This window comes from Pieris brassicae, chromosome 8 (assembly GCF_905147105.1).
Source record: "Pieris brassicae chromosome 8, ilPieBrab1.1, whole genome shotgun sequence".
NCBI classification, from domain to species: domain Eukaryota; kingdom Metazoa; phylum Arthropoda; class Insecta; order Lepidoptera; family Pieridae; genus Pieris; species Pieris brassicae.
In genome coordinates, this window is record NC_059672.1 from 7,064,766 (window position 1) to 7,092,388 (window position 27,623).

The window sequence follows — 27,623 nt, forward strand, 5'->3', positions numbered from 1 at the left end:
TATTATAAGTACACAAGATTGAACGCTAATTTTACTTCCATTGTTTTTTTTGTGTGTTCCAGTGTTGTCTTTTACTGTATATTTGAAATAGTTACTTTTTTGCAGAGATTCAACGAATACCAATAATTCTTCAAGACATTAAATAATACACGCTGTTTTTTTTTTGAGATAAAATCATTGAAAATTACTGACAAATGTTTGTTAAAAAAGCACATATGTAACTTGTCAGGCATTAGGCGATTTCTTTTTTCTGTTTTTACATTCCCACCGATATCTTTCAACAGTAGAAGGCCTTACTGTAAAATACTTTTGGGTCAGTTTTTTCGCCTACGGGAAAAAAACATTCGGCGAATACGAATATTCATAATCGTTGCGTAGTGATGCAGTGATTTTTTAGAAGAGTTTGGTCACCCATAATACAGGATTGTCCTAGTGTGAATACCAGCTGCAGATGAAATGAATATAATTTTTCAAGTTTAATTCTTACATGCAAACACTGGCTGAATTATTGAAATACAAAGAAGGTTAGGCATTTATATAAGGCTATGTGAACCTATAGCCCTGTGTACTATGAATTGGTGTGTGTACTATGAGTTAGGACTGAAAGGAAGTGAGAGTGGAGATGCGCTTATTCAGGTGGAGGGCTGCCTATCCAGTTAGTTAAGTTAAAATAGCATTGACACTTCGAAATGATTGTATAAGATATAAGATCTGGATCTTATATATTCTTTATTTAACGTTTACGAATTAGATTGACCTACTTACAATAATTATAATAATACTGTTAAAAAAATGACATATCAAGTGGGTGTTAGTTAGTAGATTTATAGTTTATTGTTATTTCCGTTCTTTGTCTTCTGCAGTATGGACTCATGTCGGGTAAAGGCCTCCTCCTGAACTTTCCATTTGGATCTGTTGTTAGCTTAAGCCATCTATTTATCTCCAGAAACTAAAGGCTTTTGTGGTCTTATGTTTCTTTTTCCTGGAAGTCCCCTCCTGGGGGTGGCTTCGGCGATCAACGGTGGATTTTCAACAGCTGAAATGGAAATGACCCATCCGTAACGTAAGACGTGGGTTGTAGTCGTGGTTGACCCACCTAGAGCAAAATAAATATAAAATATTATATTTCTTTTGTGAGACTCATACGAAACCCCACATTAGGCCAACTTATTAGTTTTTATAAGGAAACGTTTTCAATAATTACCAAGTTCGTGACGCACGCGCAGATGAAGATCCACAATAGTTATTTTCCTTGACGCATAATTGTTATGCGCATATTAAAATATATACCAATGGCGCTACAACCTTTTAGGTCTAGGCCTCAGATTTGTATCCGATCTGTAATTTCTAATTGACAAGTAAGTAATCAACATTCAGTGCCGTCGACTGTTTGGGTCTAAGGCATGCGAAACCTCATGATGTTTTCTTTCACCTTACGAGCGGGTGTTACATCGATTGAACCTTATAAATCTTTCTTCTCAATTAATAATTCTAATGTTAATAGGGGTGCAGTAGCCATATAGCGCAAAAAAAAACAAGACCCAATAGATATTCAGAAGAGAGTAAAAGAAAAGAGCACCTGGCAGGTCGGACGATCGTTTCTCCTATACACCAACAACACTAAATATGTAGACTCAAATTGAAGTATGGAGGAAGGCCTCTGGCAAATTAATTCCTGATGACGGTAATTATTTTGAGTTAAGCTCCAAAATTACATGACTTATTGTAAAAGTTCCTTTACTATTAGAATCTATATCATATCTAAAAAACATAGGCTAGAATATTTTATAACCGCCGAGCACTTGTAATAAAAAGAAACTCGTATACCGCTAAGCGACGAAACTTACTAACTATTACTGTTTTTGTTTTCCTAGTTCTATGAAAAAAACCATTAACCCAAGGCCATGTTAACAGCACCAAATCAATAAAACAAACAATTCAATAAAAAAATCGCAAACCTTTCACTAAATACGATTATAAGAAAATCAAAACCTAAATCAGTTGATTGCCGTCGAGCTTCAAACAAAGGATTCTAAGTTTTTTAATAGCACAATATTACTTGCAATAAACGCATGTTGCCTTCATATATCTTATAATCTCAGATTAATTCATACCTATCCGCCAGTGCAAATAACAATTAGCTTGTGTGCTTTATTTACAAAGTGATAAGATACAAGATGAAAATTACGCTAATATGGCTTTTATGTAAGTAATTTGTTTAACTTTTAGAGATTTTACTAAATGCCTATTTCGTTTGGGTTGTCATATAACATGAAGACCTATCATTATTAAGCAGGTTGACAAATTTCCGTTATATGTACTCATAAAATACCAGTTATGCTTAGGTAACTTGTTGAACATGCTTCTAAATATGCTTATGTGTTTATTATTTTCTAAGCATAAATTCTATAAAAGCGAGTTAGTTGTAAATTTTATTATTGCCTATTTTATATTTTTCTATAGAAATTTAGAGATACTCTGGAACTATATATTCCGCGTCTTAAAAGCTGAATGCAGCAGTATTCGCACTAATATTTACTACAATTGAAAAAATGAGTTCTTTTTATTAAATACTACATACATTAGTGTACAGCGGCATTCATTTAGTATCGTCGATTTTTTTATCATTATCGCCAGAAGTTTGTAACTCAAATAAAAACACGAACGTTAAAATATACCAATAGTTTTGTTATTTTTTTGCCAATTTCGTTATTTCAGCTATAAGCATTCAATTTATAGTCATATTTTGATAGCATTCAATTTAAACAAAACTCTGTTTTTTCTTGAAATTCAAACCACGTAAAGTTTGAATGGAAATGTGTATATATACGATATTCATAAAATTACATTTAAAACCAACGGTAAATAACATTTGCCTTTTTTAAATTTCCCTCAAATCTTTATTCCAAACAAAGAAAGAATGAAAATTATTCATTAGTATTTCTCGTCAACTGTCAAGTACAACCAGACACTGCTTAATCTGTGCTTTTCAATGAAAATTTAGTACATATTACTAAATCATTCTTTAACTCAAAATTCTACTAAGATTTTATATCTATCAAGTATCAACATAAAAGATGTAGATAAAGTTCCGTTAAAATCTTCATAGTTTTATATATATTTATTTAAAAGTTGTTTAAATCATTAATTTAAGTCACGAAATTAATTTAATTAGGAATTCAAGATCAAGTTGTAACTTCAACTTACTTATTATGTATTTATTTAGCTTGAAAACAAAGCCTTGTGATTAGTAGGTAGGTGCTGAACAAAGACTTTGTTTCTTATTTATTACCTACAATCGGACTTATTGCATAGTTGACCTCATTTGTCTATAAGATAAATTATAAAAGGCTTATAATTATTAAAACCAGTTTCAGTTATCACAATGGGAGAAGAAAGTTATGCTCAGACAATAAATTTAGAGAATTGGATGAAAAAACTGCCAGAACAAATTAAAAATACTCCTTTTATATACATTGCCATACCAGGTAAGCTATTTTGCTTTTAGACTATAAAATATATTTTTTTTAATTAAAATATGTTCAACATCTATGTTGGGATTTATGGTTGGGGTTAAGTGATTGGGCTTTAATTACTTGTTTACATTGTATTCAATATTGGAATCTTATTAATAATACACTTTTTATTTATGATAAAAAAAAATATTTCAGGAAGCCATGATTCAATGACGTATGCTATAACCAGATCAAGTGGCTTGGCACCTGATGCTGAACCAATTCTCAAAAGACTGTACCCCTTGTTCAAAGGTACGATATTGAGATGGACAATAACTCAAAGCGTAGATGCCTTGCAACAACTTCTTATGGGTATTAGGTAGTAATAATATAGTTTTGTATTAAAAATTATCTGAACAGTAAATATAATCTCTTTATTTTATAAATTGCACTCTTACATACAAGCACTCATACACTCGTACACAGCAATTGATAATGCTTTGAATTTTAATAATTTGTTTATTATCAGTTATTATTTATTGCTGACAAAAATTTACATTTTATAGATAACTAATAATATTATTTAATTAATTTCAGATATTTTGATCTGAGACTTGCAACAAAGACTGGTTCTGATCATTTTTACTTTACACATGGAGTTTATGCAGGAGAAATAACAGAGCCCTTACATCAAATTAAGGATTTTATTAATTCCCACCCTGGAGAGGTATGTTAAAACATACAAAATGGAAAAGTACTATTTATTTATTTTAATTATGATTTATGTTAACAGTAAGTTATCAACCAAAGCTTCTTAACTTTTTTTATCAGTATCAAATTGAAGCAGTCTAATTGTAGGGCCTAGTCTGATAAAAAAAAATATATAATATGTAGATACTAAATTGGAAAATATAAAAAAGTTACATATTTATTTTAAGACAAACAACATAATTTTATAAATAAAAATAATTATTAGTGAACATTTATCTCTGAAGCCAGTTTTAAGCATTTTTGAACTCAGTAATATGTTTGTTTTATCAGGTTGTGATCTTGGATTTGCAACATTTTTATGGATTTACTGCGGATGACCATCAAAAGCTTATAAGGTATCTACTAAATATGTTTGGACCAAAACTTGTACCAAGGATCCAAGATCTTCAAAGCATCACATTAAATTCACTTCAGAGAATAGGACAGCAGGTACACTATTTTATGTCTTTTTATTAAAAAAAATTTGTCATAGATTATATTTTAAAGAAGATTTTATTAGCTTGTAATGGATAAACAAAGGTTACTTCACCGATTTAAAAAAATATTTTACCCCCATAAAATGTAGGAAATACAGGAATAATTTCCTTAAGATAATTCCCTCTGTTTGATGGCGCTATGTCATGATCAGGATCTGGGGCTCTAGGGCAGGAATTTTTAAGATAGATTTTTTATTAAATCATGCTACCATCAAATTACTGTGGCTAAAATTGCAGCATGAGGTATAGATGAAATTAGTCCATTTGCCTTTTTTAGCCATATGGTCCTTCTTTTGCTATTACCCCTTGGCTTAAGAAATAATATCCGTAAAAGTATTTAAAATCTAAGGACGAACTCAATACAAACATTTTGTAATATTAGTTATTTATCTTTGAATTAGATAATTCATGTTACCCAAGATCTCAACAACAGCCAAGCAAAGCGATGGTTTTATCGCAGTAATAAACATGGTAATGAAAAGTATTTTTCAGGTGGTTGTTGTGTATCGTAACCCTTCAGTGCAATCGACAGGAGAATTCTGGCAATCCAATATGTTGCCATCCCCTTGGCCACAGCAAGATAGTTTAAGTGGGTTATTGCAATTTCTGCAAAACGTAAAACGTCATCCGGGCATGGGTTTTGTGCATCAAGCTGTTTTGACACCAACACCAGCATTTATTTTGTTCCGGTGAGTTCTTATATATATATAAATTCATTGTTCGTTTTTCTCACAAAACTTCTGTTCGAGTATTTGTAGTCAAACTTCGAAATGATATTTAGATGCAAAGACCGATTTTGTTGAAATTTTGGTGTGTTCAAGTGAATTCGAGAATGGTTTAGATTTACAATTAGATGATTTGTATTAGGGACCTGTGTGCAGGACGTCTGTCGGATCCGATAAATAATAATTTATGTAACATAACAATTTTATATGGTGTCTAACTAAATGGATACATTTTCTTTTATTATTATATATCTCTTCTCTAATTTATGACAAAGATAGAGATGGGACTTGCATACAAAAGTTTATACTAAGGCATCACAATAAAATGCATTATAAGATATAAAATGATGAAAAATTATCATTATATTGACTTATTATTTCTCGGAAATACCTTCTTATACCCGTATTTTATTCTAAATTGCGTAAAGTAAATTAATTTCGCAATAGCCGGTATAATTATCGTACGCGATTACATGATCTACGAATGTACTATATCTATATTCGCTTCAATATTACAAATTAATGTTATTAAGTGTCAATCACTTGATGGCTTGGCTCTATACTGAGAACGAAATTTTCAATAGCAAATTTTTATCTTAGAATTATTATATTTCATTGATATTAAAGCATGTAGATGATAAGCCTTCTCTCTAAAACCCCTTAACTATTATTATTTCACCAGGAATAAGAGGCATTTTACCATAAGGAAGTAAAATGCCTGAAAGCATAGCCATAATTCGGACATCCATATGTAATAATATTAAAATTTAATTTAACTATCTTTTGAGCAAGTGTTGTGCCAAGTGGCTATAGCGTGTAACACTCTTAGAACCAAAAAGTCGATTCCGTGTGTCAGGCACAGAAGGCTGATCACCTAACAGCCTATAAGATTGACACATTATCATGAAACAGATACAGAAATCTGAGGCCCACACCTAACACGGTTGTAGCGCCACTCATTTTTTTAAATTATTTTTTTATATCAAATTTGATAAAATTAACTTTCAGGTGGCTATCAACGTTGCGAGAAAAATGTGCTAAACCTGTTAAAAACGAGATCTACCCAAAGCTTACTGAGTTTACTCCAGGACCGCCTAAAATTAACGGCACAGCGTCTGTTAATGTCGTTATAGCAGACTTCATAGATCTGGACAACGCCATATTTTCTAAAACGGTTATACAACTTAACTATAAACTTCTAAGGAATACCAATTCCTTAAACCATATTGGGTAAGCATTAAAATACTCAAGTACCTGTTAGTTTAAGTAAATGAGATGTGATATTTTATATTTTTACCTTTTATTGTACATAAATAAAATGCATGTTTACATGTAGTTTTATTTCACGAAACAATTTACGGACCAAACACTTTATTACAGAAATCATCCAATTTGATACGTTCACACAGGTCTTTGAACGACCAAGTTTTGTTTTTATTCAGTGTTTCGGTGTTCAACGCTGAAAACAATTTATCTGATAATTCGTCTGATATTTCAATAATCCGGCATATTTTATCTAAACGAGATATGTCTTCGATGGAATTAGTTAAATCTGTTATGTTGATTACTTGGGATTTCTTTTCCTCGAATGAGGTCTCTGAATCGGACCCTGAAGCGCTATCAAGTTTGTCGTATATATCTTGTTTCTTCCGCGGTCTAACATTGCTAATCGATAAACATGGGCTGACGCATCTTGATGTTCCTGCAGATGTCACATCCATTCTATTTATTCTATGTAAAATTCTTTCTACCATTTGATTTGATGGTACGTTATTAATGATGAGTCGTTCTGGTTTTACTTGATCTTTCACGCATTTTTTATCATCATTATTTTGTTTACAAACGTTTGTTAGTACGCTTTCACCATTTTCACAAATAACGTTTTCACAATATATTTTTTCAGGAAAAACGATTTCTTCTCCTATTGGATCAAAATTTTTGTTTTCAAGGCCTTTAGCATCTGATATTCGAGGTGGTTCACATTGATCTCTTATTTGAACATCTATAATTTGCGTTGTTATTGTATCGTCTATAATCCCCTCTGTTATTGTACTTTCATTATTAGAGACTTGTACTATATTGCAAATGATATCCTCTTGTCCTAATTTAATAGTATTATTGTCAATATGTCGAAGATTTATATGTGGAATATGATTTTCTGGCATCCCTACTTCAGAAATGCTTGGAAGTGAATTTGCTTCAGATTTCACATATTCCAGAAGTTTACCACAGTTGCTAATTTTAATTTTTGTAATATCTTCAATGCCTTCAATGACATTATTAGTCTGAATAGTTCCAGAATCTTCTGACATATTTATTGTTGTATTAGAAGTAGACATATTATTAACTTCTTTATTTTCAGTCGTAATGTCTACAGGAGTTTCGTTCGTTTCAGGTTCATTATTAAATTCAACTATTGCTTCAATAGCTTGTTTTGTATCATTAATATGATTGTCTACTGAATTATTGTCCAAATCTAATGTAACAGGTTCCATTTCTGGAATAGTGTTGTTAGTTTTATTTATCTGGTTATTACCGTGGCTTGATTTCTTTAACAAATCTTCTGTCATATTTACAACTTTGGAGAATTCTTTTTTCACCTTTTCGAGCTGTTCATGATTTCTTAATTCTCTACTTTGTGCTACACAAGCGGGTCCCAAATGTAGGCAACTTTGAAAAAGGGGGCCAATCTCATTTTGAGAGTGAGTTTCATCATCCGTTTTGTTACTTTTTAATACTTCATTGGTTTTATTTACAACACGTCTTAAAGTTGTCTGAGGCTTGGGTATATAACGGTAACCTAGTGCATTGTTACTTAATGTTTTTGGAAATAACTTCATTTTAAAGCCAGTGTCTTGCGATGCACTCGATATCATATCAGGGTTTATTTGAAAACTATAGTTGTTAGGAATGAAGATACTTTTGCATCTGTCCGTTTTAGTGCCTCTCGATATAGATTCGACATTAATGGGTATAAAAATGTGCTGAAATTGTCGTTCCGAGAATAATATTGTATCTATAACACGACATGCGTACGAGTACTCGTTTTCATACCAACAAACCAGTTTTAAGAAATTGGATGATAGTTGGAAGCTGGAGTTAACGTCAACTATACAAGAATGATTTTCACCAAAAAAATCTGACGATACCGCCTCCTCGTTCGATATCGTAATTATATCTTGCATACCAGTGTGGCTGTATTGATGAATGCATTTTACAATATCTTCTATTGAAGCGTTCTTGTTTAATCTAAATAAAAAAAATCTGGTAACTTCCTGCCTAATAGCGGGCATGATAATGATAACTTTACTTACCTGATTGACATATCCAGGACTGAGACATTAACAATAGGGACCCGAAAAGCAAGACCAGACAATTTATCTTTAATCTGTGGTATTATTTTATGAAGTGCTTTACATGCTCCAGTCGCAGCGGGAATTATATTTTGATGAATACTTCTATGGTCTCGCCAATGCTGAAAATTTAATTAAAAAACAAAACTTCCTACCATAGAATATACAAAAATAATATAATATTTAAAAATAAATATATAAATAATGTAACAGCTAATCTTAGGGTTAATGCGTTATATCTTTAAGTAACAAATTACGAGGCAGAAGAGAAATTTTCAAAAAGAAGGTTCTTAAATAAATTACAAGACAGCTCGTTTGATATCAATAGGTAAGGAATTTAAAAGCAGGGTTGCATAGTAAAGAAGGAGTGATGACATTGTCATTTCAACGCAAATAAAACTACCCCCAGAAAGGTACATACAATTTTGCTTTAAGTGACTAGGATTTTTAAAATTTTTACATTTAGTGATTGATCTTACTTTTTATAGCGTATAAAATACTTAAATAAAAAATATTATGATTACTAGATAACTGGACTTTTAAAAATATTGATTGCAACGTTAAATTTCAAAACAATATAATGATAGATCTAAGTTTCTCACAATTAAAACTTTTAGTATATTGGTGGCAGCAGTAGTACCTATACTACATACATATAGGATAATCGAACTATTGCATAAAAATCTAAAGACTTACTCTTCCTCTTAAACAGAGGCTGTCAAGTGGTTTCAACGAAGGTGTCATGGCATGTATACTGGTTACACAGCCTTCCGTTACACCGAATTTGTCTTCTAAAATCTTGACAATTGGCGCCAAACAATACAGGGTACTCGACGCGCATGACAACACTTTGTCCTCTAAACAAATGTTACTTATTAATAAATTACGTTTCTCGAAATCCTATCACCTAGTACATTAGGTGTAGGTTGTAATAAAAATCAGTGGCGCTACAACCTGTTTTGGTCTAGACCTCAAATATCTATATCTGTTTCATCATCATTTGTTAATCTAATAGGCAAGTAGGACCCTCCTGTGCCTGCCCCACGCCGTTAACTTTTTGGGTTTAAGGCAAGCCGGTTTCCTCACTATGTTTTCTTACACCATTCGCGCGAATGTTTAATGTGCACATAGACTGAGTCCATTGGTGCACAGCTGGGGATGAAACTTACAACCTCAAGGCTGAGGTTCGCACGCTGAACCACTAAAAAAAATGTAAATGGCTATCCAATATATCTGTACTCTTCTAAATCTTGAAATGAACGAGACAAAAAAATCACAACTATTCAAGTTATGATGCCTCTATATGTCATCTCATACTACGATTGATTATCACTCTAATTTAATTTTATTACACTTAGTGTAACATACTTTTAAGTCACCTCTATATCATTATGTAAATATTTTTATGAACTCATAATGTAAGCAGTTTAAAGATAATATTTTATTTACGAACTCTATTATACCTAGTTCGACAAAGTATGAAACTAATGCAGAATCGTCGCTGTCTAATATTGAAAAGTCTTACTGGTGTCGCGCTATGTGCTATGTATGTATTTTTACGATAACATTAAATCGCCAATCTCATGGCAGATTTCTTTAGGAAAATTTGGATGCTTATAATGATTTGATGAAATACCTTTACTTTGCTTAGGTACTAGCAAATATATGTATGTAATATATAATCTAATTATTTAACTTACCGATACTAATCATGTGCTCATTCACTCCTACTATGAGCATGGGAACATCAAGACTTGGTGCAGTCACTACTACGCGCTTAACGCCAGTGCTTAAGTGACCCTAGAAGGATATAATTAGCAGAAGCGTATGCAGAAACTCTGCTACTAATTGTACGCTTTATATTTGGTATTAAGAATTTAGACAAATATAAATTCCGCAGGCAGCTCGAGTGGCTATCTATTCGACTCAGACGTGATGCTCATCTCATCAGCTCCTATACTCAATTCTTTAAAATGAATTCAAATTCTCACATCCTTAAAACTATATCTAACATCCTCCTAATAGATTCTATTTGGAAATTCCACCTCACAGCTCATCCCTTTTAGGCTATTCGTTTAGGACCTCTACCATTTAGTACCATACGATTGGCTAACTCCTAAAACTCTTTAAAGTTTTCTACATAGAGACTATTAGTTCATGAACCGTGAGATTAGCTTAAAGTTTTTAGTAAAAAATATTATTTTTGATTAAGTGTGGGACTTCTATAATTTTCAGTGTAACTTGTGTAAATGTTTGTCGATTTGGCTGTACCCTTCTTGTTAAAATTTGTAATTTTTTGCTTTTTTTACATGAACCTGCTTGACTGAACATGCCCAAGTATTCCGATACATTATAAACATTGAATATAATAAGGAACGGTTACAATTAACATCTCCGGCTCCGACTCAACGATGTCGCATAATTGGTCTAACGAAAAGATAGCGTATCTGTGATTGGACTAGATGCTAGTGACCAATCACAGACAATTCTCATCGGTTTCTTTTGAATGTCAAAAAAAATTAAAAGACTTCTCTCGACTCACAAAAGTGGTTGACGGATTTTTAGAGAACTAAAGACTATTAAGGAAAAATACGAAATCGTGTACAAACAAGCGCCACTCTTACAGGACCTTTTACGTCAGACGGACCTTACTACCAGCTTATAAACCATAGACCCTAACATAAGAAGAACTGACAGTAAATTACGATAAGTTATTTTTAAGCGCCAAGTAATTCCTTTAACAACATGTTGTAAGATGCTGGAACTACTACACTACTTCACATGATATTAAATAGAAGTCAATAAACTAGATAATATTTAGTGAATAATATCTTGGGGGCTGGGCAATGACAAAGAGTTATCACAATGTGACCCTTGGCTTTTAATATATTATCATTAATTGTATTTCATAACTAAACTAGTTTTGCCGCCCCTTTATGCATGACCTTCGTAGCTGTTGCTTGATTGTTTTCGACTCAAAAAAATCAGGAACAAAATAGATGAATAAGAAGAGATTATGCCATCTTTGTGTTTGAACACGATAAGCATTGAATTACATAACAATGCTAGGGTAACATAATTATATAATGAATAAAACTCAGAAATACGTTTGACCCACCCTTAAGACGTTACATCTATAAAACTAAATAATTAATTATTTAAGTTAATTTAGACATTAAGAGCTATAATATTATCAAATATTTATGTTTTATGCGGAGTTCTTATGCAGTATTTATAAAATTTAGTTGTTACTTAATATATATAACAATACCGAAGCTTTTTCCACACTTGTGAACATTCCGGAAGCCTCAATAACATACTGAACCTCGACGCTGTCCCAAGGAATATTTACAGGTAATTTCTCGTGAAGTATTTTAATTTTCGTTCCTAAAAAACTTAGAAATATTATAGCTATATCAACTTCTTGTAACTACTTATACAAATATTCAACTTCTTAATTTTATTCTCAAGAGTCAAGATGAATGAGCCCCGTGACGGAATGAAACAAATAACGAATATGGCAAGAATCCATAAAATTTGCTGTTGCTTGTTACACCCATGGTTACACGTAGATTTACAAATTTTAATGTAATTTCTTAAACTATTTAAAATAAATAAGTTTTAGACCGAACAAAGTTGTAGAAAAACACATAAATCGTATTGGGTTAAGATATAATATTGTAAGTATAATATTGTACATACCGTCAATATTAACCTCATTTTCAGTAAATGATATGTTTCCTCTGAGTTTGCCATGTGTAGAATCAAATTTAATTAAATAACAAATATATTCGATGTCAATGGCTGGGTCGTTAATTGCAGTAACCTAGAATAAAAATCTAAAATATATGAATCATATCTAAGGAAAAAAGGGTTTGCTGTATACAAAATAAATAATAGTAAGTAAACGATTAATAAATATTACCAACTTTAATATCAGGTATTTGAAGACATTTTCTAAATATAACTCTTCCAATTCGACCAAATCCATTTATCCCGACTTTTATAACCATAACAAATTTACAAAGGCTTTATTTATAAATTTATTTTATGATTTCTTGGGGAAAAAATTATCATCTTCAAGTAATTCAAACAAAAACTTCTAAAATGTTTGTATATTCCATTAATTATGTAGTTTTAACTTCAATTTCATACTCCCCGCCATTAAAATGTCTATGAACACATATGTAATGTACTCTTTAGTCTTTAGTTGACGCGAGTTGGCAGTTTTCACAGATACAGTTTTATTGTGGGAATTTTTCTCTTACCCTATATTAGGGTAGTTTATCTTTACTTTATGACAACAGGACACAACAGAATAATAAAGAAATATGTATCATAAAATTGTGGTTAAGCTCTACAATGGTTTTGGCATAGAATAGCACTAATTTATGTTAATTTTTAACTATAATTTTTTTTACAAACATTCTATAGTAATTTTTATTTCACAGGCTAGTAACACTTGTCCGTCCTTTATCTGACATTTCTAATAGGAAAATTTATTTTCTTCACATTTCAAATCACCATCTTGTAAAGAACGTGCGGCTTGTATTTCGTCAATTATTCCAAGAACTTGGTAAGTCGACATTATACGCTTTTATAATTATTCGTGTATATTTGATATTCAATTATCATAATATATTATGAATTAAAGATTTTACTATAAATTCTTCACTTTAAATGTTTGCGTCATAATTACACGTAGGCCGTAGAAAATAAAAATACGCAAAAAATTATGTTAATACTATTATTATCCAGTGAACTCTTCTGTCAGTGAAACTCGAGTATCAAATTAGTTATTATTATGAATTTAGTCAATAACTTGGATGATTTCTACTCCAAAGGTTTGACCTTAACGTGACCTCTGCAAGCCGGTATAATGTTCTCGATACAAAATCATAACTAGAACTTTGATATAAATTGTCTTGAATTTGTGTGCTATTGTTGTAAAATAGCTCGACCAAAGGGTCATTACCAAGGTAGGCAAGCATAACAAATGAATTAAATGATCGCTTTTTTCGGCCATTATAATAATATTTATATATCTAGGGCTTTTTATTATTACTTTATAACAATCAACATGATTTTTTTTTTCAGTAAACATGTCGAAAATCGGTATCAACGGATTTGGACGTATTGGACGTCTGGTGCTCCGTGCTTCAGTGGAAAAGGGAGCTAAGGTTGTTGCTATCAATGACCCCTTCATTGGTTTGGATTACATGGTCTACCTTTTCAAGTACGACTCCACTCATGGACGTTTTAAGGGCACAGTTGAGGCTGCCGATGGATGCCTAGTAGTAAACGGAAACAAGATTGCTGTCTTCTCTGAGAGGGACCCTAAAGCTATTCCCTGGGGAAAGGCTGGAGCTGAATATGTTGTAGAATCCACTGGTGTGTTCACCACCATTGATAAGGCATCTGCTCACATAGAAGGTGGAGCCAAGAAGGTCATCATCTCTGCTCCTAGTGCTGATGCCCCCATGTTTGTAGTTGGTGTAAACCATGAAACCTATGATCCATCCTTCAAAGTTATCTCTAATGCTTCCTGCACAACTAACTGTCTTGCTCCTCTTGCTAAAGTTATTCATGATAACTTTGAAATTGTTGAAGGTCTTATGACCACAGTTCATGCTACTACAGCTACCCAAAAGACAGTTGATGGCCCTTCAGGAAAATTGTGGCGTGATGGACGTGGTGCTCAACAAAACATTATTCCAGCTGCAACTGGCGCAGCTAAGGCTGTTGGCAAAGTAATTCCTGCTCTTAATGGTAAACTCACTGGAATGGCATTCCGTGTTCCAGTTCCCAATGTCTCTGTTGTTGATTTGACTGTCCGCCTAGGCAAACCCGCCAGCTATGATGCTATTAAGCAAAAGGTTAAGGAGGCAGCTGAAGGACCCCTCAAGGGAATTCTTGGTTACACTGAGGACCAAGTTGTATCAACTGACTTTGTTGGTGACACTCACTCTTCAATCTTTGATGCCGCTGCGGGTATCTCTCTAAATGACAACTTTGTTAAACTTATCAGCTGGTATGACAATGAATATGGTTACTCCAGCCGTGTCATTGACCTTATCAAGTACATCCAAACCAGAGATTAAATTGCCCCAATAGAGTTGAATGTAATATTGTGATTGTAATGTCGAGATTAACGACCTTTATTTTTAAGTTTTAAGTATAGCTGTGTATTTATCTAAATTATTATGCTACTTTGACAGTAGTGTGCACTATGTATGTGTAATTTTTAATTCAGTTTAACATTCTATGTATAGGAACTTCGCTGTTGAATCAAAAATAAAGTCAAATTATGTGTAATAGTATTTCATTTTTTCTTTCTGTTATATTAAGAGCTGAATAGCTATTTTATACACTTTGGAAACTTGGGAAATGTTGACATGTTTCATCATTTTATCATTTAAAGTTAATAATTCTCCAGTAGCACCACAATCCATATGGCCCCCAAATATGTACACAAGTGATGGGCCTTCTGTGCCTGATAGATATTTGGAGATGCCTGTTTCCTAAAGATAAATAAAACTAAAAATCTATTTGTGTACAGTCATAATTTAATGAAATGTAATATTTATTCATTGAGCGCCACCTTAGGTGTGTGGCGTTTTAGGTGGTAACCCTACTTGCGTCCTTTCCACTGTACGATTACGGATTACAAAGTGAATTCTAGCCATACATACATACAATCGTTTTCATTTGCAAGATACTAAAACAATATACAAATTAAAACAGTTTACAATATTTCACAACTTTGATATACGTTTTTACTTCTATTTTATTTTTCTTTATCTGTTATCAATGACAGACAATGAAAGCATACAATTGTCATAATTAGAAATTTGTCTATCATCAATGTCAACAAAATAAATTCGTCTGAATACTGAATTCTAAAATCTGCTGCTTCGTGTAAAATTGTGAAGATAAAGTTTAAATATCGTTTATTTTGCAATAAATATGTTTTACAATGATAGATAATGTTTTTTCGTGTTTTATGGTTGAAATACAAAGTATCTTCTAAGTGAACTGAAACAAACTTTAAGAATCTTTAATAATGGAGGATCTCAATTTGACAGAGACTGAGATGAGATATTTTGGTGATTTGTTTTTATGTTGCGACGAAGAGTCCAACGGGAAAATCCCAATCCTAAAAGCAACAGAACTTTTTAGGTCGTCTAACATACCAAATGATGTTCTCAAGCAGGTTAGTATATAGCGATATTTAACTGTTTGCTACGCAAAAACTTTTTTGTAATGAAATGATATATATTTATTTCAGATTATGGATTTAAGTGTGTCGCCTAATAATAGTTCGTCTCTTAATCATATGAACAGAAAGCAATTTTATTCGGCCTTAAAACTTATAGCAGCTCATCAATCAAATATATCATTAAAACCAGAACTTTTATTAACACCTTTGGATCTACCCCTTCCAAGGTTTACATGGGCCTTAAACTCGGATGCAAATTCAGATTTAATACAGTTATCCAATTCCCCTAAAGAGCAGCATATATCAAAGAGAGAGCGAACCTTTGTAGAAAGGACTCTAGGTGCTTATGAGCCAATAAGAGTTTCATCTAATTTATCTGATAGTGACATTCCTCAAACGCTATTACATGATACTGCTGAAGTACTAAGTACAGACTCGGAGATAGAATCTGAAACAATGTCACAAAGTGGTTCAATTGGGGTAAGTTTGATTCATGAAAAATTACTTAATTTCTGTTTGATTATTAGGTTAAAAATTTGAAACCTAATAAGTTCTTGCTTATGGTTAAATAAAAGATATAGATCATTATTTTTTTAATTATTATCAGACGATTTGAATAGGTTAGTAGTTATAGCTATCTTATCTAAAACTTATGTTTACTATTTTGATAAGTATTTGAGATAAAATAGTAATAGAGAAAAAAGTAACTCATTACCTTTGATAAATACAGTAAAAGATTTAGCTTGTTCATTAAATAAAGGTTTTGGAAAGCAGATAAAAAGGGTCAGTTTAAAAAACTGCTGACTACCACATACCACTCTGTCCTGTTCTAGAATAAAGACTCTACTGCAATAACTACTGATATGTCATATATATTACTTTAGCCAATTAATCTTTAGCAATACATTTTTAATTACCTTGGCAACATGGTTGGAATATTATAATATAAATTTACTGACATATGTTTTTATACTTTAGAGAAGAGGTAAAACGGGGTCTCCATGGAGTACAGCTAGTGAAAGTCCTACTCCAACCAACAGTGTAGCTGAAAGGGTCCACCCAGTGTGGGAACACAGTGCAACTGGGCGTGGTGTATGGCCTACAAATACTGCCGAGGAACATACTAGGCTCCTAGGTATAATTTGTGTTTTAAATACTATGATATTTTATTTATAAGTATACATAGTTTTATGAAAGTCATTACAAACTTTCTATGAGTCAACTGACCTGCCAACAAGTAGAGATATACACATTTTGTCAACAGTTTGTATAAACTATTGAGGAGGAATTACAGGAAGATGCATTTATATACATACTTCAAAATTCTCATAAATAAAGATGAACAGTTGACTATATAATTGCTTGCCCTTGAAAAAATTGGCTCAATAATAATAAGTAAAAGCAACAAAAAAGCTTTTATAATAACATAACAAAAAAAAATGTGCTTAGTTATTTAAATATGTATTATGGTTTCACCACTCTTACATATACTCTCTTTTAAAACACTTATGATCATCATATATTGAACATAACTCAATTATGTTTTATAGGTACAGAAGAGGATTCCTCTGACCGTCACTCCTCAGAGGAGGATGGGGAAGGCGAGGCAAGTGGTGATGACGTGTTTGCGATAAGTCCTGCGCAGGCGTCACATTATGCGGCACAGTTTGCGCAACTGCGGCCTGAACGCGGCTTGCTGTCGGGACCTATTGCTAGGTAAGTGTCCAAAATTTAACAATTTTTAATATATAATAATTACTTAAATATAATCGAAGACACAAATTGTTTAATAAAATTATCAGTTATTTTATTCCAGTTATCTTAAGAGTTTGGTATTAGTCTTTCTATCTATCTATGTCGACAATATATAGAGTATTTTGATGATAGCATGAGTGATAGTTATTTAGTGTCTTTGAGTTTTAATATTTCCTGTACATAAATAAGAACTAAATTACAAATTTCTGCAAATAAAGCTGCAGACAGAAGTGAGGAAATAAACCAATAATAATATTAATTATCAATTACATTATAATTATTAATATTAAAAATTTCAGAATGTTTTTCGAAAAGTCACGGCTGTCGGTTCCAGATTTACGAAAGATCTGGCAACTCGCTGATATTACCAAAGATGGAATGTTGACTCTTGAGGAGTTTAGTATTGCCATGCATCTCATTATTTTGAGGAGGAACAATATCCCAGTGCCAGATGTTTTGCCACCACGCCTCGTACCAAAAGTTGACTCACATTTCTCGCAACAATCGGTTACAACAGATCTGGTTGACCTGGGTGCTGATATGTTTAACTCTGGTACCTCTGCCGATTTCAATTTTGCAAAACCAGAAGTCAACGATCCATATGAAAGTAAACCAAAAAAATCAGAAGAGAGACAACCTTCACTTTCACCAAAACCAGAACCTCAAGTGAACAATAAAGAATGGACCAAATTTGTTGACTCGCCCACGTTCAGTGTTTCTAGTCCCGGCCCCAAACCAGTCAACTTTGACTTCCAAAAGTCCGCATTAGAGAGAGATCCAAAAATCTATCACCCCGTTGCATTAAGAGTGACTCCGGAAGCGAATACAATTCCACACGAAGATTTAAGATCTAGCACTTCCCCACGAAGGGACGATATATCTCACGCCTTCGAACTCTCGAGTCCGAAACGAAATTCCAACGACCAATCTAATGGTAGCGAAATCAAGTCCATTCAGCGTCCTCAACCGAAGAAACCAGTGAAAAGTGCCGGTGTCTTGCCTCCTCCGCCCGCTAGAGAATCTTCCGTTCACGCAGAAGACGGCCCGCAGTCGTTGCAATATGCACCTAAGAAGGATCCACCTCCGCCACCGCCACCCAGACCTATCAGAAACCATACTCGTTCCAGTTCTCTGGATTTAAACCGGTTCAAAGGTGCCGCGCCCCCTCCGCAGCCGCCTCCTCGAATGTCCCCTTCGGCAACGACACCCACCCGTCGCTTAGTGAATCAGAAAAGTGAAGAACCCAGCTTTCCGCCTGATGCGTTCAGTAAGAGTGAAGAACCCAACTTTCCTCCTGATGCGTTCGGGGAGACCTACGGCTACGAAGCGCCAAAAATGCACGGGGCGTTCGAAGTTTATCGGAAACCATCGCGAGAATCGTCTTGTGAGACAGATCCGGATGTGAAATCTTTGCAGGAGCAAAATGCTGTTTTGCACCGTGTTTGTAGGGCGTTGTGCGCGGAACTAGCGGATGTCCAGAGAGAAAGGGAGGCTCTGCGGGTCCAACTTGACGCACACTCGACCCCCGTCTAGTCACAGCGGGCTTAGAAATCTATGGTCTAGATTCTTAATCACTTTGAACCTACCTAAAACACAAACTAAAATAGCTATTCTATTGCGACAATAATATAAGAATTTTGAAACTTTTATGAAAATCTTTGTTCGATACTTCAATTTTATTTCTATCTATTATTTCTAAACGCTGGATCGTAGATTCTTCGCCTATAAATTTTACTATCCTTTGTCTGTAAATAGACATATTCCACTATAATCGTTTAATTAATCTAAGTAATCTCATATTCTTTTGTTTTAATTCCTATGAATTTTATTTGACTACAAATTTTAGCTTTTTTTAAGTATAATCATTGCTTATTGTTTCTCAGTGTTAAATATTACAATTTTCGGTTGACCAATTTGCCGTCCTTCACAGACTACAGAAAATGTGTTGTTTTTATTCATATAAAAATAAATTTCTTTGAGAGCTAACTCGTAAATAGTTCTTTGAATTTAAGATCAACATATATTTTTTTAAATCGCACATTGAATGAGGCTACATAAATGTCAGCAAGCACTTTTTAATATTTACTTAACCAATTATAAATGTTTGTACATTGTCAGCAGTTACAATTTTAGCATTATTCCTCTATAGAGATGTATTGGTTTGATAAAATCTACCTCAAAATTTTTAATTAAAAAATCCTTGAGCAAATGCTATGCCAAAGTAGAAAATTTAACAACATAGTATACAAATTGAATAAAATACAATATTATGTATGTTACATGATATGTTTGTATATGAAGCATTTATTTTGAAATTTGATTTCATTGTACAACAAATTTTCATAATGGGTAGAAGCGCTTGCATTCCTTTTTATAAACGCTTTGTGAAAATTTAAAAAATCTAAAAAATATTAGATTACGCATGTGAATGTTGTATATTAAATGTTGTAAATGGATGGACTCAGGAAGGCTAAAAATGTGATGTGTTTTACACAAGATTGTTTTAAGTAGATAGATAATAATATTTTGTTTTCTGGAATTTTGAGCTGGCAACACTGAGCTATCTTGCTAGCGATTGGTAGCACATAAGTATAGCATAGTGTAAGTGTGAAAATGCGTTGTATAATATATTAAAATAAAAAAAATATTTATCATTTACTTTAATGTTATGTACGGCCTTCGTGTAAATACTATAATTTTTCCGAATGCATTTTCGGTATCTCGTAGCTTTATAACACACAAATCTATATTTCGGTCCAATTTTTTGTAATCTTCACCATTATTAACCTATTTATGTTTCGTATAATGTATACAGTAATGCATATTATAGTAGTTAAACTATGTATAATAAAATTATTTAAAAATATAAATTATGTGTTTTTATCTATTACGTTTTTTTATGTGAATTAGAATTAGGTTCTGACTATATGTAATTAGTGTAAATTGAGAAATTAATTTAAATTTATTAAAAAATAATGACTTTATTTTGAAAGTTTAACGGATACAGGTTTCGTAGATATAAATCAGTTTATAATTGTATGTATATATTAAATTAGAGAAGCATCGATACGCCTTTTTGCCGATACGATACCGATGCCGATACTCTTATAGAAATATCCGATACTGATGCCAACGCTTAGTGAATTAAAATTACATCAAGACAAAATATATGATGTTGGAGTTTTCAATTCTTACAAAAAAAAATATATACAGTCAAACGTTGAATAAAATTAAATATTTAGTTATTAAAATTAAGGTTTAAGAGTATACATTTTTAAGCAATTTATTAGTGTATAATTAATATTAACGTTGATAAGACTTTTGTTTAATAAACAGAGCATTCTCATGTTTTGGGGAGAAAGTCGATTGCGTAAATCTCTCGGTAAAAGACCTGGGGTGGAAAATAATCTCAAATGCGACAGAACTCATTTGAAAGATTAAGTACTTCTGCGCCAGTATAATAGTATAGTATAATATGTTATTACGCCAGAAAAGAAGCAGATCTGCGTCTCTCGATATATTAGGAGACCTTAGGTATTTCTCCACTTTCTCTTTGGGATAATTAGAGCTCAGAGTGGACTTATCCTCATCGCCCTCTTCGGCCAAATTTTCTTATACAAACATATAGCTTTGGAATTATCAAAAGTGGGAATTTTGCAAATTAGTCCATATAGCACTTTTGAATTTTGAAGTTGACTGAATTTTATATTTTATTTTATATGGTATCGAAAAAATACTACGCGCGATAGCTAGATGCTAAAATAAAGATAGATAGATGTTAAAAGACAACTAGCGTCTAGCGAAATGGAACACGCGATGACAAAGCGGGTGAGAGAAACAACAAACTGAATAACGCGGGGATTTCCCGGGCATGGATAGTCCGTGCCTCATTTGCGAACTAGATCAAACTAGATTTACTCATGTGAACTAGATCAAACTAGATTCGCGTCTACATTACTTTTTTAAAGTGCGTAATACGAAAAGTATCGTATCGGCAATTAATATATCGCCAATTCGTATGCATACCTAATTAGAATAAACAAACATGAATGTACGATAATATTATATATAATTAATAAATTGCTATAGCAATTAATGACAATTTAACAACATAGTGTGAAAGTCTCAGGCTAGGAAGTTAAAGTCTGTTAATGAGGCTTGAAATCCTTAAGTTCCTTCAATATTATCGTGCATACCTGCGTGGCTGCCACTTGCCCGAACTTTTTTATTTGTAGTTTGTTTGTAACTGAGTCCCTCCCGCACTCCACCTACGGCGGACGAGCGGCGATCGCTATTTGCGCCTTGTGATTTGTCAGCGGTCTACGGTGGTGTTGGTTGCGGCGCGCGGCGCTTCATAACGTCAACAGACTCGTTGAGTTGTGCACGTGAGCCCAACATTAGTCCGCGTGCGCGAAGTTTTATACGATGCATTGAAATATTTTTTGTTTTGTGGTAGTGTTCTGTATAAAAACAATGTTTAAGTACATAATTGTTCTCACTCTCGCTATGAACGCTGCCTCCGAGGCCTCCGTGCGGATATGTGAACCGATAAAAGTGGCTATGTGCAAGAATATTGGATACAATCAGACTGGAATGCCTAACTTAGCACGACATACACTTCAAGCAGATGCCGATGTGACTCTTCAGACGTTCAGCCCCCTCGTACAATATGGTTGTTCATCCCAGTTACATCTGTTTCTGTGCTCTGTTTACGTTCCAATGTGTACGGATAAAGTCGCTCTTCCAATCGGGCCGTGTAGAGGACTATGTGAAAGCGTATACTCAAGGTGTTATCCAGTGCTGAGAGGGTTCGGTTTCCCGTGGCCAGCTGAGCTTGACTGTTCTCTATTTCCAGTGGAAAATAATCATGAGCACATGTGTATGGAAGGGCCAGGAGAAAGGACTCCAGTGGGGACTGTACCTCTTGATACGAATAGTGCTAGTAGGAGTGCATGTAGAAGATTAATAAAACCTAATAACTGGATTTGGGTTAGGGGAACGGGACGATGTGCCCAGTTTTGTGACGCTGAAGTGTTATGGGAAGCTGGGGAGAGGAAGGCTGCCGAAGTGTGGTTAGCTACATGGGCTGCGTTGAGTTTTGTATGTTCCTTGGCGGCAGTGGTGGCTCAGTTAGCGTGTGGGGATCGAGGGGGCTCTGGAGAGAGAGCCTTGGTATTGGTCGCCCTCTGCAGGTGTGCTGCGGCAGCCGGTTGGGGAGTAAGAGCAGCGGCCGGTCGGACAGCAGCGGGCTGCGCTAAGGATTCCACCTCACCAACCCGAATGCTGCTTGCTCATGACGGCCTGGCAAACCCGAACTGCGCTGTTGTATTCATGCTTCTATATTATTTTGGATTGGCTGCATCTGTATGGTAAGTTTTTCACTTATGCCCGAGTATTTTTGTCTGTAAGTCTAATTGAGTAAGCTTTTTGTTATTTATATAATTACTACATAATATCTAGTCACGAATATTCAAACCATGAATAAAACTAAGTTAAAGTTCTCTATAGACAATACGTTGACACAATTGACTCAACTTTCTACCAATAACTATTTGTATACAACCCGAAACATAGTAAAACTTAAAAAAATTGCATGGTACCTTTAGAAATTAGTGACAATGGATTTGCAAACACCTTTTAACAATAAACTTCCGAAGCCGTACCTGCTATTTTACAACTCATCTCAACTTTTGTCACCAAGGTTTTCCAATCTATTGTACTTTGTCACTTTAGTGAAAAGAATGCGTGGTATTAAAAGTTGACTTGTTAACAAAAACTTGAAATTGTTTGGGATGAATGCCAACCTCATAATCCCGTAGCATCGTAATAGCGCATGGAGCAAATATTTCCTTGTCATATAGATGATGATGATGATCTATAGATACCTAGGTAGGTTTTAGAGCAAACCTCCTATGAATCCCCAAATAAAAGCTTATGTGTGAATCAACTCGAGCTTTCTACCATGCGAGCAGACAAATACTTAAAGAGGTTAATGTTTAACATATGTATCTATAGAATAATATATTTCATTTGCCGTTTCATCCACGGAGACTTCACTAAAACAAAATCACGGTTGTAGATGCAATGTTTTCTGGTTTTGTGAAATAAAAACCGCACATTACTAGCCATACCGCTTCTATGAAATATGTGATTTATGACCAACCATATTTTACGGCAAAAGGAATGTAAATAAGCGATGTTCAATAAATCATAATGTTGATGTGTATGCATTAGTCTAAACTGAAATGTGGGCCGCGCATCATAACACTTTAAAATAGAATTGTTTTCAAATCCTAGCTGTTTCGCTTCTTTTTATTCCCACAAAAGATGCGGGCTTTCTTCGTTCATATATCATATTTCCTATTTATTATCGTTATCCATTGAAAGCTGCTTATTCATTTTCATAATCTCCTTCACTCTTTGTTTAATCTTAAACAAATATATTTAATATTTTGCTACTTTCAAAATTCTTTCTCAACACTGGTCGCCTGGAATAAATTGCTTTTAAGTCATAAGTTGCATTGAGGGTCTAGACTAAGTACCAATAACTTACGCATCTGAAAACCACATTGGATTTGACCAACGGGAGTCATAGCTTGCGATAAGTCATCTCGGAAAGTTTTATCGCGTTCTATGTTTATTATAATTTAGAATCTGTATGTTCCGTGCTATTTATAAAGCTATAGCTATAAAGCTCTCGTCGATAAATTAGCTAACACAAAAACTGAAAAATAAATTGGAATCTAACAGCATCTTTGTTATACGATAGTACCTTAATTATGCGCTTACGCAAAAACATACTTACACTTACGGAAATTATCAATTTAGCCGTATCAAAATTAGTAAATTAGTTTCTTTAACTGGAATGTTTTATAATAAATGAAACATCTATATAAAAAACAAAGTGCCAGATGTCTCTCTGAACTTTTGAAGTATATAATGATATGACGATGATTGGACACCTGGTGCGACATGACAACTTCTTTAAGACTACCTTGGAGGGAACGATAGAAGGCAGGACAGGACGAGGAAGACCGAGAATAGCTTAGATAGACCAGATCAAGGAAAAAGCTGGGGTCGTGATATACCAGGAGGTCAGGACACTGACGTAGCACCGCACTGAGCGAGTAATCTACAGACAAGAGCTCTTAAATTTGAAGAAATGATTATTAATGGATTGTAGAGGTTCGTATGTATTATGAAATCTTGTAATGACTTGATGACTTGATAGGAATAGTAGGAAAATACTGGCAACGATCTATCGTACTCCTCCAACCTTTTCCAGATGTCTTGATGATAGAGCCTTCACCCAAAAGGGCTCCATGTCCACAGGCGACTGACATATTAACATTTAGTATACTAAAAACATTTGTAATGAAAATGAAGGATTTGGAAATAAAAAGGCGTTATTATTATTAATACGTATATTATAAGATATCGGATACTGTCAGTATCAGTACCTAGATGGCTTGAACCCGTTCGGCGCTCTCTTATAATGACAATAAAAAAAAAAACATACTGGTATTACTGGCACAGGACACAACATGATATCAGTATGGATAACGTCACTTACATTCCCCAGAATCAGGAGATGGTTCACAAAGACACAAGAACCAGTCAAGTCAGATTTCTACATATATTATATGACTTTTGACTGAAATTTACGGGGAAACACGAGGATCGATACCTTGCCTTTGGCTACCGATGATTTTTTGCTCTCCTCATTATCCTCGCAAAGCTTCTTGCATTTCGTATTTTGTGAGTCAAATTTGTTTCCACGAGTAATATTTGGATCTTGCCATACTTGAAAGTATTTTATTGATACCCAAAATGGCGGACATACATAATTCAAAATTACTTTTTGTATTTGTACCAAATTTATACTCAACATGCGGCGTTTCCGTGTAATGCCTTATAAAGTATTTCTCCATGACGATAAGCAGACAATTTTTACTATTTTAAACTATAAAAATTTATGCGTTTGACAGATACTTCACCACACATCTAAATACATCAAATTTTGACCTTTGACTCAATAACTTTTAGCACATGTGGGATCGATGGGGATTTTAAAAACTTTATTTGTAATGGTAAACCCCAGCTCTCCACCGAATTTGGATATCCGGGAATTTTTGATTTTTGACCGTAAATTGACCGGACTATAAAGTAAGTCACCAAACGTCAAGTTTCGTCTCTGAATATTAAGCTAAATACTTAAAACTTTTTTTTAATGTGAAATTGTCATCAATATAATAAAAACAAAAGCACATTTTTTTTTGCAAACAATATAAGAAAATAAAGTCTCTATCCCGTTAAACTTTGAAAACGTATTGTATAGTAAAAAATAAAAATACAGTTATACTAAATCAACGTCGCGATGATGCAATTAATATTGTCATCGTCGAACATAACTGAAATATCGTAAAACCGTCCATTTAATTTCTAGAGCCAGAATTCTTCTAAACGACTCGTTATGATAATTTCACGTAGATTTATGTGCTCGGCATTCTTTGATACGATATCTGATGGGCCTCGACAGATATTAATGTTTCGTGTTGATAGTTATGCACCTATCTTTAAGTTTTAAAACTATTTTTGATATAATATTTAAATTAACAACTTCTATATTACATCAATGGCCTGCGCTTGCAGTGGTTTCGTGGAATTGTTATATTAACCGTCATTTTAACAAAACAATAATGTTGCTGAATATTAATTACGTATTGTTGCAAATATGTGTTTAATTAATAAATATAATCCATATTAAACTTTATTCTTCGTTACGTACCAGGCAGTCCCCATGCACCTTGTGGCATGCGAAGTCGTGTCTGCTAATTAAATTTTCATTGAAGTACTTATAATTTCTAAAGTGGCACTTGGAAGCAGTTCTTTTCTAAAGTAAATAATTAAAAATGTCGTGAGTAGAACGAGTTTGAAGTTCGACACACTCCACCAACCGTTCATCAATTACATGTAGTTATCGCATTTTATTGACACTTCAAAAGAGACCGGTTTAATTGTTTACAGCGCGCGCCCTTGTTTAGCAGTTAGAACAATTTTATATTACTTTTAACTAGAGCCTAAAATACTGTAAAAGAGGTTGATTTATTACTGTATTGTTTTATCAGGGGCAAGGGACAGACACTATATACAACAGATAGACAAGCTGAGCAGTCTTTTGTGTCTGACAGACGAGGGTGATTTCTTGCTCAAACCTTAAGTTTCACAGTCGAGAGTAAGGGTGATTTTCTGAAACGATACTAAGCGCGAACTATGACTCCGTAATGCTTTTTTGACGTCAGACTTAGCGCTCAGTCTTGTTTGTATATTAGCTATAACTAAGTATGACTCCTATGTGTCAAAAACTTGGAACCGATTACATTATCAAGAATTTCATTCAGTGAACGAAGAATTATTAATTACGCATACAGAGATTCATTTGTGCACAGGGGTCGAACGCACGACCTTTTTGTTATGAACAAAACTACTAGGAACTCAAATATAAGACTATTATAGTAATAACAGACGAGTACGGAACTAGTTAACGGCGCAGGCGCATGTTGTGGTTGCTGTAATGAGTGGTGAAATTGGTTTTCTGTGTGGACGTGCGTCGGCGTGCCTAGTTTTTGAATCTGAAAATATTATTATTCATTTTTTACATTAAATGTTGTTTCAATTAAAAATATTACAATTTACTTAACTAATTGTAATTACCTAACTACAAATTTGTTAATACAAATGGAATGATAAGATTTGAAGAGATGAGGTAGAAGACTTTTACAGCCTATGTCTATGATACAGCCTCTGCTTGCTTCCGTACGGATTTGAACCTATTGAACTATAATGGTTAAAGTAAACGTTAAGTTGGC

At 33.6% G+C, this 27,623-nt stretch overlaps 5 protein-coding genes across 14 annotated transcripts in view; 4 read left to right on the forward strand and 1 right to left on the reverse strand.

Moving 5' to 3' along the window:
• The first annotated feature begins 1,667 nt into the window (after nt 1-1,667).
• LOC123713434 (PI-PLC X domain-containing protein 3) lies at nt 1,668-6,756 on the forward strand. 6 transcript variants are annotated; one of them, XM_045667099.1, is made up of 7 exons: nt 1,668-1,684; nt 3,372-3,488; nt 3,672-3,834; nt 4,053-4,182; nt 4,497-4,655; nt 5,195-5,391; nt 6,436-6,756. In XM_045667099.1, exons 2-7 carry the CDS (start codon nt 3,386-3,388, stop codon nt 6,659-6,661), a joined length of 978 nt encoding a protein of 325 aa, XP_045523055.1. In that variant the 5' UTR covers nt 1,668-1,684; nt 3,372-3,385; the 3' UTR covers nt 6,662-6,756. The 6 variants fall into 6 exon arrangements, with proteins under 6 accessions (XP_045523055.1, XP_045523051.1, XP_045523052.1 ...); XM_045667095.1 differs by lacking the exon at nt 1,668-1,684 and adding an exon at nt 2,113-2,205; XM_045667096.1 differs by lacking the exon at nt 1,668-1,684 and adding an exon at nt 2,113-2,205 and having other exon boundaries at nt 3,378-3,488.
• Nucleotides 6,749-12,936, reverse strand: LOC123713433 (glyceraldehyde-3-phosphate dehydrogenase-like). Of its 4 annotated transcripts, none has more exons than XM_045667093.1 (7): nt 12,710-12,936; nt 12,483-12,606; nt 12,052-12,167; nt 10,481-10,580; nt 9,477-9,637; nt 8,742-8,902; nt 6,749-6,886 (listed from the first exon to the last, which is right to left on the reverse strand). In XM_045667093.1, the coding sequence occupies exons 1-7, from the start codon at nt 12,791-12,793 to the stop codon at nt 6,862-6,864; spliced, it is 771 nt and encodes a 256-aa protein (XP_045523049.1). In that variant the 5' UTR covers nt 12,794-12,936; the 3' UTR covers nt 6,749-6,861. The 4 variants fall into 4 exon arrangements, with proteins under 4 accessions (XP_045523049.1, XP_045523046.1, XP_045523047.1 ...); XM_045667090.1 differs by having other exon boundaries at nt 6,749-8,676; XM_045667091.1 differs by having other exon boundaries at nt 6,749-8,676; nt 12,706-12,903.
• A 314-nt stretch (nt 12,937-13,250) lies between these two features.
• Nucleotides 13,251-15,100, forward strand: LOC123713096 (glyceraldehyde-3-phosphate dehydrogenase 2-like). Its single transcript, XM_045666596.1, has 2 exons — nt 13,251-13,356; nt 13,878-15,100. Exon 2 carries the CDS (start codon nt 13,883-13,885, stop codon nt 14,879-14,881), a length of 999 nt encoding a protein of 332 aa, XP_045522552.1. The 5' UTR covers nt 13,251-13,356; nt 13,878-13,882; the 3' UTR covers nt 14,882-15,100.
• Nucleotides 15,101-15,671: 571 nt separating this feature from the next.
• On the forward strand, nt 15,672-20,578 carry LOC123713353 (ralBP1-associated Eps domain-containing protein 1). The gene is made up of 5 exons (XM_045666965.1): nt 15,672-15,993; nt 16,069-16,479; nt 16,978-17,134; nt 17,550-17,715; nt 18,054-20,578. Exons 1-5 carry the CDS (start codon nt 15,844-15,846, stop codon nt 19,285-19,287), a joined length of 2,118 nt encoding a protein of 705 aa, XP_045522921.1. The 5' UTR covers nt 15,672-15,843; the 3' UTR covers nt 19,288-20,578.
• A 1,509-nt stretch (nt 20,579-22,087) lies between these two features.
• Nucleotides 22,088-27,623, forward strand: part of LOC123713683 (frizzled-4-like) — a 34,481-nt gene continuing 28,945 nt past the window's right edge. For both annotated transcript variants that reach the window (XM_045667484.1, XM_045667485.1), the window contains exon 1: nt 22,088-23,123. In XM_045667484.1, the coding sequence (XP_045523440.1) occupies nt 22,228-23,123 (896 nt within the window). In that variant the 5' untranslated portion in view covers nt 22,088-22,227. The remainder of the gene's footprint in view (nt 23,124-27,623) is intronic.